The 13981-nt window shown below is 42.8% G+C and overlaps 1 protein-coding gene across 1 annotated transcript in view; it reads left to right on the plus strand.

Annotated features, from left to right (window-relative positions):
* Positions 1-13766, plus strand: part of CFAP47 (cilia and flagella associated protein 47) — a 287488-nt gene extending 273722 nt beyond the window's left edge. Inside the window, exons 62-63 of the mRNA XM_064151944.1 lie at positions 416-584; positions 13385-13766. Coding sequence (XP_064008014.1) covers positions 416-584; positions 13385-13606 — 391 coding nt within the window. The 3' untranslated portion in view covers positions 13607-13766. The remainder of the gene's footprint in view (positions 1-415; positions 585-13384) is intronic.
* The last annotated feature ends 215 nt before the right edge of the window (positions 13767-13981 follow it).

Consider the following 13981-nt stretch of genomic DNA (forward strand, 5'->3'; position numbering starts at 1 on the left):
CAGCCTTCCAATGCTTGAAGGGGGCTTACAGGAAAGATGGAGAAAGACCATTTATAAGGGCATGTGGTGATAAGACCAGGGGCAATGGTTTTAAACTAGAACAGGACAGATTTAGATTAGATATTAAGCAGTTCATTACTGTGAAGGTTGCCCAGGGAGATGGTGGAAACACCATCCCTAGAGACATTCAATGTCAGGCTTTATGGGGCTCTGAGCAACCTGATCCAGTTTGGGATGCCTCTGCTTACTGCAGGGAATTCAACCTCTGGAGGTGCCTTCCAACCCAGTGCATTGCATGGTTCTATACGCTTCCCCAATGCTGCCAAGTTCCACACACTGGCCCAGGTGTGAGACTGTAGATAAATTGCATCAAGATGCCATAAAAGACACAACAGCCTCCTGTGCTTTTCCACAGGTACCCAGAGGCGTTCACTGCACACTTCCTGGCAGGAAGCGATCCTGAGTTCCATGTGCTGCCACAAGCTGGAGAACTCCTTCCAGCAGGCACTGTGGGAACCCAAATCACAGTGGGATTCAAACCAAGGATGTATGGCAAGAAGCACAGAGCAACACTAGTAATTGAGGTAAGCCTTTCTGAATGCAATACACAAATATGTCTTTGGGAGTGGAAGGGAAAAACCAAATCCTGTGCAAAAAAGAAGCATCGTTGAAACACACAGATGCATGCCCTGTGATTATTTTACTAATCTTCCTGAGATTACAGAAGCTTGTACAAGAATTAAACTAAATATTGAAAGTTAACTCAGGAAAAGCTGGAACAAGCATATTATACTTTAATGTCTATGTTATCCCTTTGCCATTATCACAGTATCACAGTATCATCAAGGTTGGAAGAGACCTCATAGACCATCAAGTCCAACCCTTTACCACAGAGCTCAAGGCTAGACCATGGCACCAAGTGCCACGTCCAATCCTGCCTTGAACAGCCCCAGGGACGGCGACTCCACCACCTCCCCAGGCAGCCCATTCCAGTGTCCAATGACTCTCTCAGTGGAGAACTTTCTCCTCACCTCAAGCCTAAATTTCTCCTGGCGTAGCTTGAGGCTGTGTCCTCTTGTTCTGGTGCTGGGCACCTGAGAGAAGAGAGCAACCTCCTCCTGGCCACAACCACCCCTCAGGTAGTTGTAGACAGCAATAAGGTCACCCCTGAGCCTCCTCTTCTCCAGGCTAAACAATCCCAGCTCCCTCAGCCTCTCCTCATAGGGCTGTGCTCAAGGCCTTTCACCAGCCTCGTTGCCCTTCTCTGGACACGCTCAAGCATCTCAATGTCCTTCCTAATCAGAAGACACAGATACTGAACTCGGTACATTTAGCCCAACTCCATAGTTAATGTGACAGAATGACTTTTCAGAGAAAATCAAAGTAATCATGTTAAGAACTGGTGAAGAATACACAAGTAATTGCATACATGAAGCCTAGGTTGTTATTTTTACTTGTATTAAACCACCTGTGATCAAAGGCAGTGGGAGCTAAATTGTAGAAGGCAGAATTTCAGAACACAAAGCCAGCAAGGACAGCCTGTCCCTGCTCAATGCAAGGTGGGGAGGTGTCTAGGATGACATTTGAAGGCCCATTCCAAGACAATGCAGTCTGTGAATGACTTTGTAGAAAGAATCTTTATATTAAACAACAAGAATTTGTAGCCAAGAAGCTTCTTAAGTTCGAAGATCAAGGAAATATTTGAAGACATTTATTCCTTCAATGGTAGAAATGTTTTTATTACTGCAAGAATTAATTTCTACAAGGAAACTGTTTGTCAAAAGCATAAAGTAGCAGCAAACACCCCCCACACTCATGGTTTGAACATTAAATCTCTTTGCTGCATGCTGGCAGTGTTTTCAGGCTGCTACATTAGCAGTGAAACAGCAATGTTGATTTGAAAGATAAGTAGTCAAAACAAACTTGATCAAAAGATGCGTGGCAAATGCCTACGGTGCTTTATCTCTCGGAGTGACAGCTTGTACAGCAGTGAACAGGAACAGGAAGGTAAATCATCCCCTGCATTCTGCACTGGTGAGGCCACACCTCGAGTATTGTGTTCAGTTCTGGAGCCCTCACTATAGGAAGGACATTGAGGTGCTGGAGCATGTCCAGAGAAGAGCAATGAGACTTGGGAAGAACCTGGAGCACATGGGCTATGAGTAGCATCTGAGGGAGCTGGGTTGTTCAGTTTGGAGAAGAGGAGGCTGAGGGGAGACCTCATCACTTTCTACAGCTACCTGAAGGGAGGTTGGAGCCAGAAGAAGCCAGCCTCTACTCCTTGGTGGCAAGCAACAGGACTAGAGGAAATGGTTACAAGCTGCACCAGGGGAGGTTCACGCTGAAAGGGTTCTCAAACTTTGGAATGGTCTGCCTAGGACAGTGGTGGGATCACCATCCCTGGAGGTGTGCAAGCGAAACCTGGATGAGGCACTTAGTGCCATGGTCTAGTTGACTGGCTAGGGCTGGGTGCTAGGTTGGCCTGGATGATCTTGGAGTTCTCTTCCAACCTGGTTGATTCTATGATTCTATGAAGCTTTGGAACAGGCTGCCCAAAAAGGTTGTGGAGTCTCCTTGTAAAGAAGTCTGGACAGACGTGGAGGCACCAGATCCTTTTGTTCTCCTTTCCTGTGGCTGCTTCTCCCATCAGCAGAAGGAGGGAGAGCATATATGGGCAAGCCAGGCCTATTTTGGCCTATTCAGGCCTTCCACAATGATCCCTATATGTTAAAAAATGCACTGAGGTCTCTTAATGTTCATAAGCACAATTTGGACCAGTACTGCACCATCATGGTATGTTCTTACTCTAACTGAAGCGTTGTTTCTGTAAAGTTTTGGTGAGGCTTGTGTTCTTTTTCCTCTTATTGCATAGTCCTTTTGTATACATTGCCCTTAGCTGTTTCCTCTCCATGCTTTCCATCCTGTAGTTTTAATGTAAGCTGCAGCATCTGTGACTGTAATTTTGCTGCTGCGTTTTCAGCATTGCCCTGAAATAAGACTTGATGACATGTTGAGAACACCAGATACTCATTTCTGCCTTTTCTAATAGTTGAAATAATTTTCATTAGTGACCTGAGGGAGATAGATGGAGTTAGATGGCAAAACCAGTATTGAATCACTCTTACCTGGGGAATGATAATGGAGGAGGTGGTGAAACGTAATTAATGTTGGACCTAACACTGAAGAACTGCTCTTGCACCTTTCTAGCCACTATATGGATTGAGGCTGTGGGCTATTTTTAGGAACAGTCAGGAAGTTTCTTCTACTGTGTTGCCTCTCTTCTGATGAGGTAAAAATATTTTACAGCACTCATTCTGTAAAATTTCCTTTGCATTTCTGAGGGCAGACTCCCAGTCCTAAGACTACTGTATGTTTATTATTAGATTCTATGAATAAGTGAGTAGCAGAACTGTCCTTTTAGTGTGTCTCAAGGAACAGTGGTAATTAGGTTGTGAATTAGCAGGGATGACAGTGTAAATTCTCTGTTTTATGCTGGTCATTACCATTCTGTTGTAAAGTCAAATGAGATGCTAAGATTATGGAGAAAGATCCTGCACTCATAGAATCATGGAATCAAGCAGGTTAAAAGAGACCTCCAAGATCATCCAGGCCAACCCATCACCCAACCCTGTCCAGTCAACTAGACCATGGCACTATGTGCCTCATCCATCCACCACTTCCCTGGGCAGCCCATTCCAATGCCAATCACTGTCTCTGGCAACAACTTCCTCCTAACATCCAGCCTACACCTCACAACTTGAGACTGTGTCCCCTTGTTCTGTTGCTGGTTAACTGGGAGAGGAGACTGACACCCACCTGGCTACAGCCTCCCTTCAGCTAGTTGTAGACAGCAATGAGGTCACCCCTGAGCATCTTCTTCTCCAGGCTGCACACCCCCAGCTTCCTCAACCTCTCCTCATAGGATTTGTGTTCCAGGCCTCTCACCAGCTTCGCTGCCCTTCTCTGGACACATTCCAGTGTCTCAACATCTCTCTTGAATTGAGGGGCCCAGAACTGGACACAGCACTCAAGGTGTGGCCTGACCAGTGTTGAGTACAGGGGAAGAATAACCTCCCTCATCCTGCTGGCCACACTGTTCCTGCTGCAGGCCAGGATGCCATTGACTCCCTTGGCCACCTGGGCACACTGCTGGCTCATCTTCAGCTACTATCTACCAGTACCCCTAGGTCCTTTTCTTCCTGACTGCTCTTCAGCCACTCTGTCCCCAGCCTGTAGCACTGCTTGGAGTTATTATGGCCAAAGTGTAGAACCTTGCACTTGTTCTAATGTCATTTTATTCTACAATCATCTTGTTCTTCTTCATTCTAAGTATTAAACCAAAATATTCTACATGAAATGTCTTTGTTTAGTGCCCTGATGAGAAATCCTGTATTCTTTAAGACTTTAATATTTATGAGTACTTATGGTAGAATTTATTAATGACAGGAACCCTTAATTACTTTGCTAAAACAATTAAATGTTCTTTAACCATCATAAACACTTTTGTTCTCAGTCAACTACATACTAAAACACTTGGAGTGAGACAATTATTAGCATAGCTGTTAGAAATCTTAATTTTGCAAAAGTGACATAGAAAATGACTTAAAGAATTTAATGTAGAGCAAAGAATTAAGTATAACAAAAAGGCAGTAAATAAAATAATCATATTTGTGTCCATAGCTGTGAAAAAGAACATTGTAATCTAGCCAAGCTACAAGTAAGAAACAGTGACATGATTCCTGAGGAGAATTTTTAAACTGATATTATTCCTTAATCAAAATTCTGCATTTATAATAGCCTTCATAAACAGCACAGTTTTAACTGAAGGGGAAAAAAATAAGTGGTGCCACTAATAATAAATTAGTGAAGAGAGCATGCTTCTTAAGCTATAAAGAGCTACAAAAAGGAAAAAGACTTCCTCAGCCACAGCCACATCTCAGAGCTAGGCTGTGCTGTGCTCATGAAGCTGAACAGAGAAGCAAGGGAACTTAATGACTGCAAAATGCAGGTAGGGCAGAAAAATGCTCTGCAAAGGCTTCCTGGGTCAGGCACAAGGTGGGGCAGCCAGAAGACTTGCAAGTCCTTGGAAAAGAGGATATTCAAACTGGCTTACAGTTAATTTGTTTGCACTGTGTTGAATTCAGCTGGAGACCTGAACAGTTGATTTGTAATTCATGGGTGAAACTTCAGAGATCTTCTAAAGCAGAATGCACACAGAATAAGCCTTAAAAGATAAAATAGATGTCAGAGTCAAGCAGATTGCATTATCTGCAACATTATCAAGCCCTGCAGAAGCCAGACTTGTACACCTTTATTACTGAATAATCAGTAACTTAGCCTATGGAAGATAGCATATCAAAGCCATTCGTCATGCTGCTCTGGATATAAATGATGCAGTGTGCAAGCCACAGTGCTCAGGTGTGGCTTCTCTAAGCTTGTCTATGCAAACTTGCATGTCTCAACAGTGAATGCTATTTTTACATATTCAGTAGCTCGGTGAGAATAAGTTCTGCATTCTTCCTGGCAGATTAATTAATTACCATAGTTCAGTGTTATTCTAAACTGTGTCTCTTGAACAGAACAAGCAAGGGGAGGGGAAAAGTAACAAAGTTAACAGGATTATTGAAATAGTTTCATCTTAAGAGATCATCTGTGTCCCTCACCACTGGTTGGTTCCTGGGTTCATAGAACACCAGCTTGGGAGGGACCTCAAGAATCATATAGTTCCAACTCCCCACAATAGGCAGGGACACCTTCCACTAGAACAGGTCACTCAAGGCCTGATCTAACCTAGCCTTGAACACCTCCAGGAAGGGAGCATCCACAACCACCCTAGGCAACCTGTGCCAGTGTTTCACCACCCTCACTGTAAAGAACTTCTTCCTAACATCTAGTTTGAATCTCCCCTCTGACAGTTTATACCCATTACCCCTTGTCCTGTCATTACAAGACCTTGCAAATAGTTCCTCCCCAGCCCTCCTGCAGGTCTCCTTCAAATACTGGAAGGCTACTCCAAGGTGTCCCTGAAAGCTTCTCTTCTCCAGGCTGCAGAGCCCCAACTCTCATAGCCTGTCCTTACAGCAGAGCTGCTCCAGCCCTCTGATCACTTCAACAGTTCTGTGTCCTTGTGTTGGGGGCTCCAGAACTGCACACAGTACTCCAGGTGGGGTCTGATGAGAGCAGAGTAAATGGAGAGAATCCCCTCCCTTGCTCTGCTGGCCACATTGCTCCTGCTGCAGCCCAGCGCACAGTAGTTGCCAGGGCTGTGTGTGCACACTGCAGGCTCATGTTGAGCTTTTCATCAACCCATATCTCCAGGTCCTTTTCCTCAGAGCTGCTCTCCAGCCATTTGCCACCCAGTCTGTATCCTCTAGTCCAACTCTTCTGAGTAAGAATATAATTTACATGAGAGGGCCCAGCACCCTGTCAAGCTGAACCATGAAACTGTCTAACATAGGGAAATCCATCACTTCCCTTAGGAGTTTATTCCAATGTTGATGTTGACCTGAGATTTATGATTAAGAGCAGAGATCCAGAAAGCTCATTACAGGCATTGAACATAGCTTCTCCTATAATTGGTAATACTGGATTTTGAGTGCAAAATCAATGCTCAAAATCTTTTCTTCACAAGCATGAGGAAAGGTTACTTTGCTTATTGAGAAGGTAATTTTTGCCAGAAGGTGGTAATATGGGAACCACTGCTGTAGGAGCATATTCAGACCATTGTCAGGCCTGAAGGAGTGGTTGGTATTGCATTACATCTAACCAATGCCATGAAACATCTAGTATCTGAATTGCACAAGTCCATTAAGCCACTTTTAATTCTACCTGGAAACATCTCTCTAATCTAAGGAGATGATTCTTAACCATCTTCACTAGAAATTGCCAGAGCCTTTCTGCCACTGGTCTGCTTGTGGGAGGTGATTGCCTTTGCGGTCCTCTTTCCTTCACTGATTAAATGGTCTTTGTCTTGAGTTTTGTTACCTTTGTTCTTTCCTTCTGCAGTTTACATGAAGCTTTGATTCTGTTTCATTGTGTATACACTGATCATAATCAGTCATTTTTGCTCATCGCTGCTGCAGTACAAAATAAAGATCAGGGAATATTGGATGCTTTATCTGTAATTTCCTGTATTTTAACTGATGTGGAAGTCTTGTACATTGTATTGGACTTTCCTGAGTTAACACTGCCTGGATGATAATTGGAATACCATTTGCCTTAAAATTCCTGATAATCCCAACACTTCATGCCCTCCTAACATGGATTTCCATGGCAATTAATTAGCATGCAACTCAGTGGCACTTCCATCCCGCAGTGAACACTTGGATGATCTGTGCTCTGCAGATCAATCCTATGAATCGTGGGAACATCTGCAAGAATGGATGGAATACCACAAATTATGCTTTTATATATAAAGAATTTGCTGACTATTACCAGTAATTGCCTACTGAATTCCTTCATGAACATTACTTATATTTCAGAGGGTTAAATAACATCCTCAAATAAGTTATGATACTTAGAAAAAAGTGGCAGCATGCATCTAATTTTCTAATGCTTCAAAATACCCTTCAGAAACATTTTGCTTTGCAGATGACCATTGCTCCAACCAGGTGAGTCAAATTATTACTCTCTTCACACTTCTGCTTGATTATAGTCATTAGGAGCCTTGAGGTTTTGATAAGAGGAAGTTATTAATTTCAAGAGGATATTCTCCTTCAACACTGTCAGAGGCATTCAGGTTGCAATCTGGTCTTCTTAAAATGTGTGTGAGTTAGGCCTAGAGGTTAATTGCAGGGGTCCTGGGATATGCATGCAATGTTTTTATATTAGATATATCTTCTTCACAGAGACTCCCTTTTGTTATTTTTCTCTAGTATGTTGTACATATTTATGTTGTAACATATGTACATTGTACATGTTGATTCTGTGATACCTTCACCTTTAGACTTAGTTGCTACCAGTGCTAATATTAGAATTGCTCCAAATTTGATTTAATAAAGAATTCCTCTGATTTAGGAAATCTTGACCTACTTCTTAAGCAAGTAAAATTTTGGTCTAAAATCAAATATTCTAGCATAAGCATATAGAAATGACCTTTTGAAGTCTCTCTCTCCTCTCTACCACTCCAGAAATGTCTGAAACTTAATCTGTCTTTCCCTCTGCTGAAACATGTCTGACCTGGAAACCCAAAGCAGCAGCTTCAAGGCACATGCATAGATTCTGAATGGAGTAGACTTGCTGTTGCTGCAGGTTTCATATTGATTTTAAGAGTTGCTATAGTTAAGCTGTACAGCCTTATCTTGAGGAAAATACTTATGGCCTCAGCAGCATTTGAAAGGCTAATAATTTTGCCCTTGGAAATTAAATGGTCTAGCAAAACAGACATTTGTGGGTGTCCACAGCTTTCTGAAAATGACTGAATTCTGGATTGAGTAGAAAATTACTGAATTCCAGTTGGTTCTAGTGCTAAAGAAAGTGCTACCCTTCAGGTAGTTGTAGACAGCAATGAGGTCACCCCTGAGCCTCCTCTTCTCCAGGCTAAACAACCCCAGCTCCCTCAGCCTCTCCTCATAGGGTTTGTGTTCCAGGCCCCTCACCAGCTTTGTTGCCCTTCTCTGGACATGCTCCAGCACCTCAACATCTCTCTTGAATTGAGGAGCCCAGAACTGGACACAGTACTCAAGGTGTGGCCTGACCAGTGCTGAGTACAGGGGAAGAATAACCTCCCTTATCCTACTGGCCACACTGTTCCTGATGCAGGCCAGGATGCCATTGGCTCTCTTAGCCACCTGGGCACACTGCTGGCTCATCTTCAGCCTACTATCCATCATCTTCAGACATAAGGTACTGCTGTTGGTCCATGTCACCTGCTTTTGCTGGATTTTTTACAGTTGGTGGAGATCCTAAATCGTTTCACAGTACAAAATACAGTTGAGAATAAAGACGAGTTAATCTTCCAGTTTTACACAGTTGTAATATTCAATTTAGATTAGACTTTTGTTTTAGCAGAATAATAATGAAACTGTAAAAAATTATGCATGCATGGTGAAATATCTATTAACATCTTATGCTTAGTGATCTTATTTGATTAAGGTGATTCGTTCAGAAGGCACTATGTAAAAACAGTGCTGTCAGTTTTGAAAGTAGAGGTTTGAAAGACTATTTCCTTAAACCCACAGAGAAGTTACCTGTTCTTTCAACATTAACATGGAAACGTGCATATTCAATTACAAAATATGGGTTCAGATCAGTTTTCTAGCTGAATTAAAGCTAGGAGCACCACAATTCTGCACAATTCTGCAGCCCAGAAGGCAAATTGTGTCCTAGGCTGCACTCAAAGAAGCGTGGGCAGCAAGTTGAGAGAGTTGATTCTGCCACTCTGCTCTGCTCTGGTGAGACCTCACCAGTAGTACTGCATCCAGCCCCAGTGCCCTCAACACAAGAAAGACATGGACCTGTGGAGTGAGTCCAGAGGAGGGCCACAAAAAAGATTGGGGGGCTGGAACACCTCTTCTGTAAGGACAGGCTGAGGGAGCTGAGATTGTTCAGCCTGCAGAGGAGAAGACTCTGGGGACACCTACTAGCAACCTTCCAGTGCCTGAAAGGGGTCTACAAGAAGGCTGGAAAGGATCTGTTTACAAAGGCCTGTAGTGACAGGACAAGGGCCAGTGGTTTGAAATTACACAATAGGTTTAGGTTGGATGTTAGGCAGAAGTTCTTTACCAGGAGGGTAGTGGAACACTGGAACAGGTTGCCCAGGGAGGTAAGTGAGGCCACATCCCTGGAGATATTCAAGGTGAGACTTGACAGTGCTTTGGGAAACCTGATCTAATGGAAGATATCATTCCTCACTGGAGAGGGGATTGGACTAGATGACCTTTGGAGGTCTCTTCCAGCCCAAACCATTCTATAGTTCAAAGAACTAAAGAATCATATGGTGATGACATTTAAGAGCTGTAAATGTATGCAGCCTATATGTGAAAGAGTATAAATGATTAATAAGTACATAGAGGAGAGCAAAGCCTGTGGCAGAGTGCTTACAGTTTAATGGTCAGAAACTGCTTCATTTTGAATCCATGCAAGATGACTGCAAAATTTCTTGCAATGGTATCCCTTGAATACGCTTTAACAGTGACAAGGCAACAATCAGAACAATAGAAAAGGAGGTGTGAAAGGTAAGAGGGTTAAGCATCATCAAGTCAAGCTGGCTGGCAAATATAAAATGGATATTTAACAACAAAATGTAATAGTCAATTTTAAAAGCTTTTTATTCTTTTCTATATGCTGTCAGAATTAGAGCCTCTATAGTGAAAGTTTGTGGTGAAGTTTGCCTGCATTTCCCTATGGCTTTTGTAGTGCTTTACCTAGGCAGGAATTAGTTGACAGAATGCAATCAATAACTAGACAAACATACACAGTGTGCATTGGAGGTGGTTGGTAGGGTTTACAGTATGTATGGATATTGTTGCTCCTCTCTGCTTCTGCAGAGCTCTCAGATTAGGATGAATAAATGGGCCGCGAACAAGCCATGTCAGAAGCTGGGCTCTTAACTGAGAGCTTGAAGGGAAAACTCATGAGCTTTAAGGCTGTCTGCTGCCTGATTTCTGGACTGGTTTGAGGGTATACACTGCCTTTCTACCTTTTGTTTCCTCAGATGAAAAATGACGTTGGTGTTAGGTGTGATGGTTATATCTGCAAGTGGTTGTTCTGAGGAGTTGTTAGTTTTACGGGGCAGATGAATTGCATAAATCACAGCTGCTGCGATGATAAATCCTGACCTGAAGCAGAAGGCAGAGGTGATCCTACAAGGCACGCCTCTGTAGTTTAACACAGCGTGGTGCAAAAGCCTAACACCAGCAAACCTGCTGTAGGACTAGGAGCAGCACAGCTGTGTGACTGTAGGGCAGTGCCAAATGTGGGAAGGCAGAGCTTGAGAATTTGGAAATATCATTTCTTATGTGTCTGCACTGCTTTGAGGATGCAAAAGCAGAGTCTGGTGTGTACTGTATAAATATCTACTATGTACAGGCACTGCATTCAATGTTCTATATCAAAGAAAACCAGCAAACATCCACTCCTATGAATATATTTTATAGATATGCATATGGCTGGAGAGCAGCCCTGAGAAAAAGGACCAGGAGGTTGATGAAAAGCTCAACATGAGCCAGCAGTGTGAGCGCACAGCCCGGACAGCAATCTGTGCTGGGCTGCATCAAGAGAAGGCTTTGAGGAGACCTTGTAGTGGCCTTCCAGTATCTGAAGGGGGCCTACAGGAGGGCTGGGGAGGGACTGTTTACAAGGTCTTGTAATGACAAGATGGAGAGTAATGGGTTTAAACTGGCAGACGTGAGATTTAAACTAGGTGTTAGAAAAAAGTTCTTTAGAGTGAGGGTGGTGAAACACTGGAACAGGTTGTCCAGGGAGGTTGTAGATGCTCACTCCCTGGAGGTGTTCAAGACCAGGTTGGATGAGGCCTTGAGCAACCTGTTCTAGTGGGAGGTGTCCCTGCCTATGGTGAGTGGTTGGAACTAAATGATCTTTGAGGTGCCTTCCAACCTAAATCATTCTACAATTCTATGATTTTAATAGACCTACATCATGCCATATTCCATACTCAGTCTTCCCTACAACTTGTAAGCAAAAAAAGCCCCAGATACACAACCTGCAGTTTCCAGCCACTGAGTGCAAATGAGTGAATGACAGTGCACGCTTAAAATTGGCACTTTGCATTTCTTTCTTTTGCATAGTACAAAGCTGGGCAGAATCACAGAATTACTCAGGCTGGAACAGACCTCTGAGATCATGAAGTCCAGCCTATGACCTAACACCACCACATTGACTAGAACCATGTCACTAAGTGTTGCATCCAATCTTTCCTTAAACACTTTCAGGGATGGTGACTCTACCACCTCCCTGGGCAGTCCATTCTAGTGTCTAATTACCCTTTCTATAAGAAGTGCTTCCTAACATCCAACCTAAACCTCCCCTGGCACAGCTTCAGGCCGTGCCCTCATCTTGTCACAAGTTGCCTAGGAGAAGAGCCTGACTCCCTCCTTACTACATCTTCCCTTCAGGTAGTTGTAGAGTGTGATAAGGTCTCTGCTCAAGTCTCCTCTTCTCCAGGCTAAGCAACCCCATCATTTAAGATCTTCAGGTTTTGTAATGTTTCTAATGTTTGGTTGGTTTTGTTTTATTTAAAACAAAAAAGGAGAATAGAAAACTGAAACCCATGAAGGGAGCTTTTCCTAGATGTAAGGACAGGAAAATATTGAAGACATGGAATAATGACACGATTTCAAGAGTTAAAACTGGAAAGCAAAATGACTGAAAAGTCTGCCAGAGTTGCACGTGTGTTTTTAGCAGGCAGGGTTCTGCTTCAGGGCACAATTGAAATCTGGAAGACAGACAGCAGTGTAGCCTTCATATGCATAGAAATAATACTCTTTAAGCGTGGATAGATGGAATGTGTAGTTAAGAATAAGAATCAGGTACTCAGTAAGAATCAAGTACTCAAGCATTACGAGACATGACATAGAAACATATGCTCCATTCCCAGAGACCGATTATAAGCAGAAAGCAAATGAGCAGTGTCATTTTCAATTCACATAAATATTTTTCAAACCAGACATTTCAACACAAAGCTGAAATTCTCTTGTGCATACTGAGAGTCTTTTCCTCTCAGTTTTGTTCATTATTTTCTTATACCAACTCCACCCTATGATAATACCATTATTACCGATACCAGAGCTCCAATTAAATCCTACAGTATCAATCTGTGACATTTATATTGTGCTATAAAATAATTGCCTTTAAGCAACATATAGAGCCAAGGAGGGGTTTCTAAAGTAAATTTTGGATCAGTTAGGAAGTCAAATTCCTCATCTTTGTTATGCCTGGCCCTGAAAATACTTAATGTGATTTCATCATCAGGGAGGTGGTAGAGTCACCATCCCTGGAGATGTTTAAAAAAAGAGTGGATGTGGCACTTGAGGCTAGATTCTAGTGATGCTGGGATGAAGGTTGGACTGGATGACCCTGGTGGTCCTTTCCAACCATAGCGATTCATAGTGATGAGATGTTATGCTGAGGGATTTGGTTTAGTCAGGGACTTGTCGGTGTGAAACTAATGATTGGACTCAATGAGCTTGGAGGCCTTTTCCAACCTAAGAAATTCTGTGATCCTGTGATTGATTCTCATTTCTCTGTGTTCCAGAAGTGCAATTCGCATTCTGTAATACTCCACTCTCTTACATGGACAAGGATAAATACCTTTTGAAATCAATGCAGCCTTGTAAATCACCATCAAGTTTTCAAGGTATTTGTTCACAGTTTGGTTTTTTACATACTTTTTTTCTTTTTTAATGTCTTTGTTCATTATTTTCAGACACAATCAATGCAGTGGATGTATGAAATCAATGGACTGCCTCCAGAGACTGCACCACCCACAAGGCCAGCAAAAGTTGTTTCCACTAGCAGTTACAAAAGATCTGCCAGAGTTCGACAGCGCAACTTTGTACGTGAAAATCTGAAACTTACAACCACTGGAGTATCCTCCCCAGTCAAGGGGGCACCTTTGGTCTGGAGGAATAAACAGAGAAACTTATGACCAGTTATGGTTTTAGTAAGGGAGGACACTTTGGTCAAATAAATTCTGCAGATAAAAAGAAAATATCTTTTCTTTCTTTCTTAGCAGATGTGCTATGCTTTCATAGAACGATAGAATTGTCAGGGCTGGAAGGGATCTCAAGGATCATCTAGTTCTAGCCCCCTTGCTGTGGGTAAGGACACCTCACACTAGATCAAGTTGCTCAGAGCCACGTCCAGACTGGCCTTAAAAACTCCCAAGAACAGGGCTTCCACCACCTGCCTGAGAAACCTGTTCCAGTGTCTCACCACTCTCACAGTGAAGAACTTCCTAACATCCAATTTGAACCTACTGACTTCTAGTTTTGCACCATTCACCCTACTCCTATGACTACCT

This window comes from Pogoniulus pusillus, chromosome 12 (genome assembly GCF_015220805.1).
Source record: "Pogoniulus pusillus isolate bPogPus1 chromosome 12, bPogPus1.pri, whole genome shotgun sequence".
Classification (NCBI taxonomy): domain Eukaryota; kingdom Metazoa; phylum Chordata; class Aves; order Piciformes; family Lybiidae; genus Pogoniulus; species Pogoniulus pusillus.